A 2,142-nucleotide genomic window follows, 5' to 3' on the forward strand; every position below is an offset into this window, starting at 1 on the left:
CGAAGAGCGGCTACCCATACCATTCTTGTCGTCCAGATCCTCGGCGTCGGAAAGGGCTTCGTCCTTGTCGTCGCGGTCGTCCCTCGGTGTGGGGGCGTCGCTCAGGTCGTCCCGGGAGTCGCTCTTGCTGCTCAGGTTGAGGACGTCACTCTCCCCGTACCCTGGCGGAGGATACCTCGGCGTTAGTGGCCATCGCCGTCAGCCAAGAGGGCGCTCAGAGCACTTACCCGTCCACCTCCCACCCCGACCACTGCCCCAGCACCCACACGCCCAGCAAGAAATGCATGCAACCCTGCCAGCCCTTGCAAACAGCAAAAGTGGCTGCGTCAAGGCCAAGTCCTGACCCCGAGAATCCCCCTCCATGACCCCCAAGAAGCCTTAGTCAGCGCCGTATAGCTTTCCTCCCGGGCAGGGACGCCAGCCACTCAACCCAGGTGACGCCCCGGGAGAGCGGCGCTGAGGCAACGCGACCACTCGACCGCCAGGAGCCTGAGTGGGCCCGAGTGCCTTTAATGGAGGATATTATACACCTATATACATCGACATCAAAGAGGGAATGAGTTTTTCACGTCACTCACCATTGGTCTTGTGCGGAGACGTCGGACGGTCGCCGGGCTCGTCGCGGTCGAGGCCCAGCACTCGGTCCTCGCGGCTGCGGTCCTCGCGTATCCTGGGGAGGAGACGCCGTTGAGAAAGGACCTCGCGTCGGAGGCGGGGGAGAGGGGGACGGATGGAACAGGGTCACTGCTACGTAAGGCGGAAGACTGGGATGCATAAAAGACGTACTGATGAAAGAGTAAGGTTGATAGAAATCAATACAGAGTAAAAGAGAGACAAGAATAATTTTCTACGTAATATAACCGGTGCTAGTGTTGTGTGACGTCGAAATGCAGAATACGTAAAGGCTGTGCAAAAAGGATAAGGCTGGGAGAGAACCATACAAAATAAAACCGGTTCATATCACAAAGATCTGTATTTATTGTGAGCATGTCTGTTTACGCTCTCCGGTCGTTCTTTACTGCTAATCTCCCTCTATTCCCCCGTTTCTGCTCCGACCGAATCGGCCGACGACGCAACAATACGAAAATTGCCACGCTTCAGTGACATTTCGTCGTCTAAACCGGTTCTGAGCGACTCGATCGCACTTTAAATAATTCATCAGATTAGTTTTTGAGATCAAAGAGAATCAGTTCATGTTGCATATCACAGTATGTCTGCTTTCCTACTCAAGTGCAAACTACATCATCCCTTTACAACTCCAAAGCGCTGCAACTTTTACAAAGCTTACAGGCGAAAGCGCTTTGCAACTCTGAGGAGCAATAGCTCTACATGACCCCAAGTGCAGAAATCCTTTGCAGTTTAAAAGTGCAGCAGCAACTGTGCCGTCGACCCGCCGTCCTCTGTCGGGATGCAACACAATGCTTGCAGTGCGTCGCTCCTTCCGTCGCCCCCCCCACCCCCTTGTAGGTTGCAGAGCATTGCATCAACGCAAATCTATGCAAACCACACACTTCCTATCAGCTACCTCACGAGTGTTCCTCAGCCCCAACATAGCCTGCACTTCGTCTCCGCACCCCCCCCCCGACCCCCTTGCTTTCTCCGAAGGCTTTCCAGTCCACTTGCTTTTCCTTCCCCCTTTGCGTCGTGTCGCAGAACCACGACCAAGGCAGTCTCGGGTTTAGAAATGTCATATTACAAGATATTAATATGGGGAGCGAACTGTGAAAATTAAGTTCATGTATCAAAGCCTAAATACATAATTTGCCCATAAAAGTACCATTATTATTGATTTACAACGTCAATTACACGCACATATATGTTTGCTAATGTTTCTCGTGACGGGATCAAAACAGGAGCAACAATGATTTCATGTCTCGGAACAGGTTTCACGTGTTCTCGTTAACGTCAAATGCATCTCATAATCAGCCTCCGAGAAAGGGATCGCCTCTTTATTTCTTACTTTCTGATTCAGTGAAGGTGATTTCGCCTTGCTGAGTTCTGCAGTTATGGATTATGTTCGCTAGATATGCTTGCGTCTCGTGATCAGCAGGCAAAACCACGCACGCATCAACACAGCTTCCCGCCATCAAACACTCGCTTGGTGCCACGCCAAACACGCGGTTACTTGTCGGTGCCTTTGGC

The 2,142-nt window shown here is 51.9% G+C and overlaps 1 protein-coding gene across 1 annotated transcript in view; it reads right to left on the reverse strand.

Moving 5' to 3' along the window:
* LOC119587042 (dachshund homolog 1-like) overlaps positions 1–2,142 on the reverse strand; it is a gene marked incomplete at its 5' end in the record, with an annotated part of 99,624 nt that overhangs the window by 19,338 nt on the left and 78,144 nt on the right. Inside the window, 2 exon segments of the mRNA XM_037935790.1 lie at positions 21–161; positions 579–670. Coding sequence (XP_037791718.1) covers positions 21–161; positions 579–670 — 233 coding nt within the window.

This window comes from Penaeus monodon, chromosome 22 (assembly GCF_015228065.2).
Source record: "Penaeus monodon isolate SGIC_2016 chromosome 22, NSTDA_Pmon_1, whole genome shotgun sequence".
Lineage (NCBI taxonomy): Eukaryota > Metazoa > Arthropoda > Malacostraca > Decapoda > Penaeidae > Penaeus > Penaeus monodon.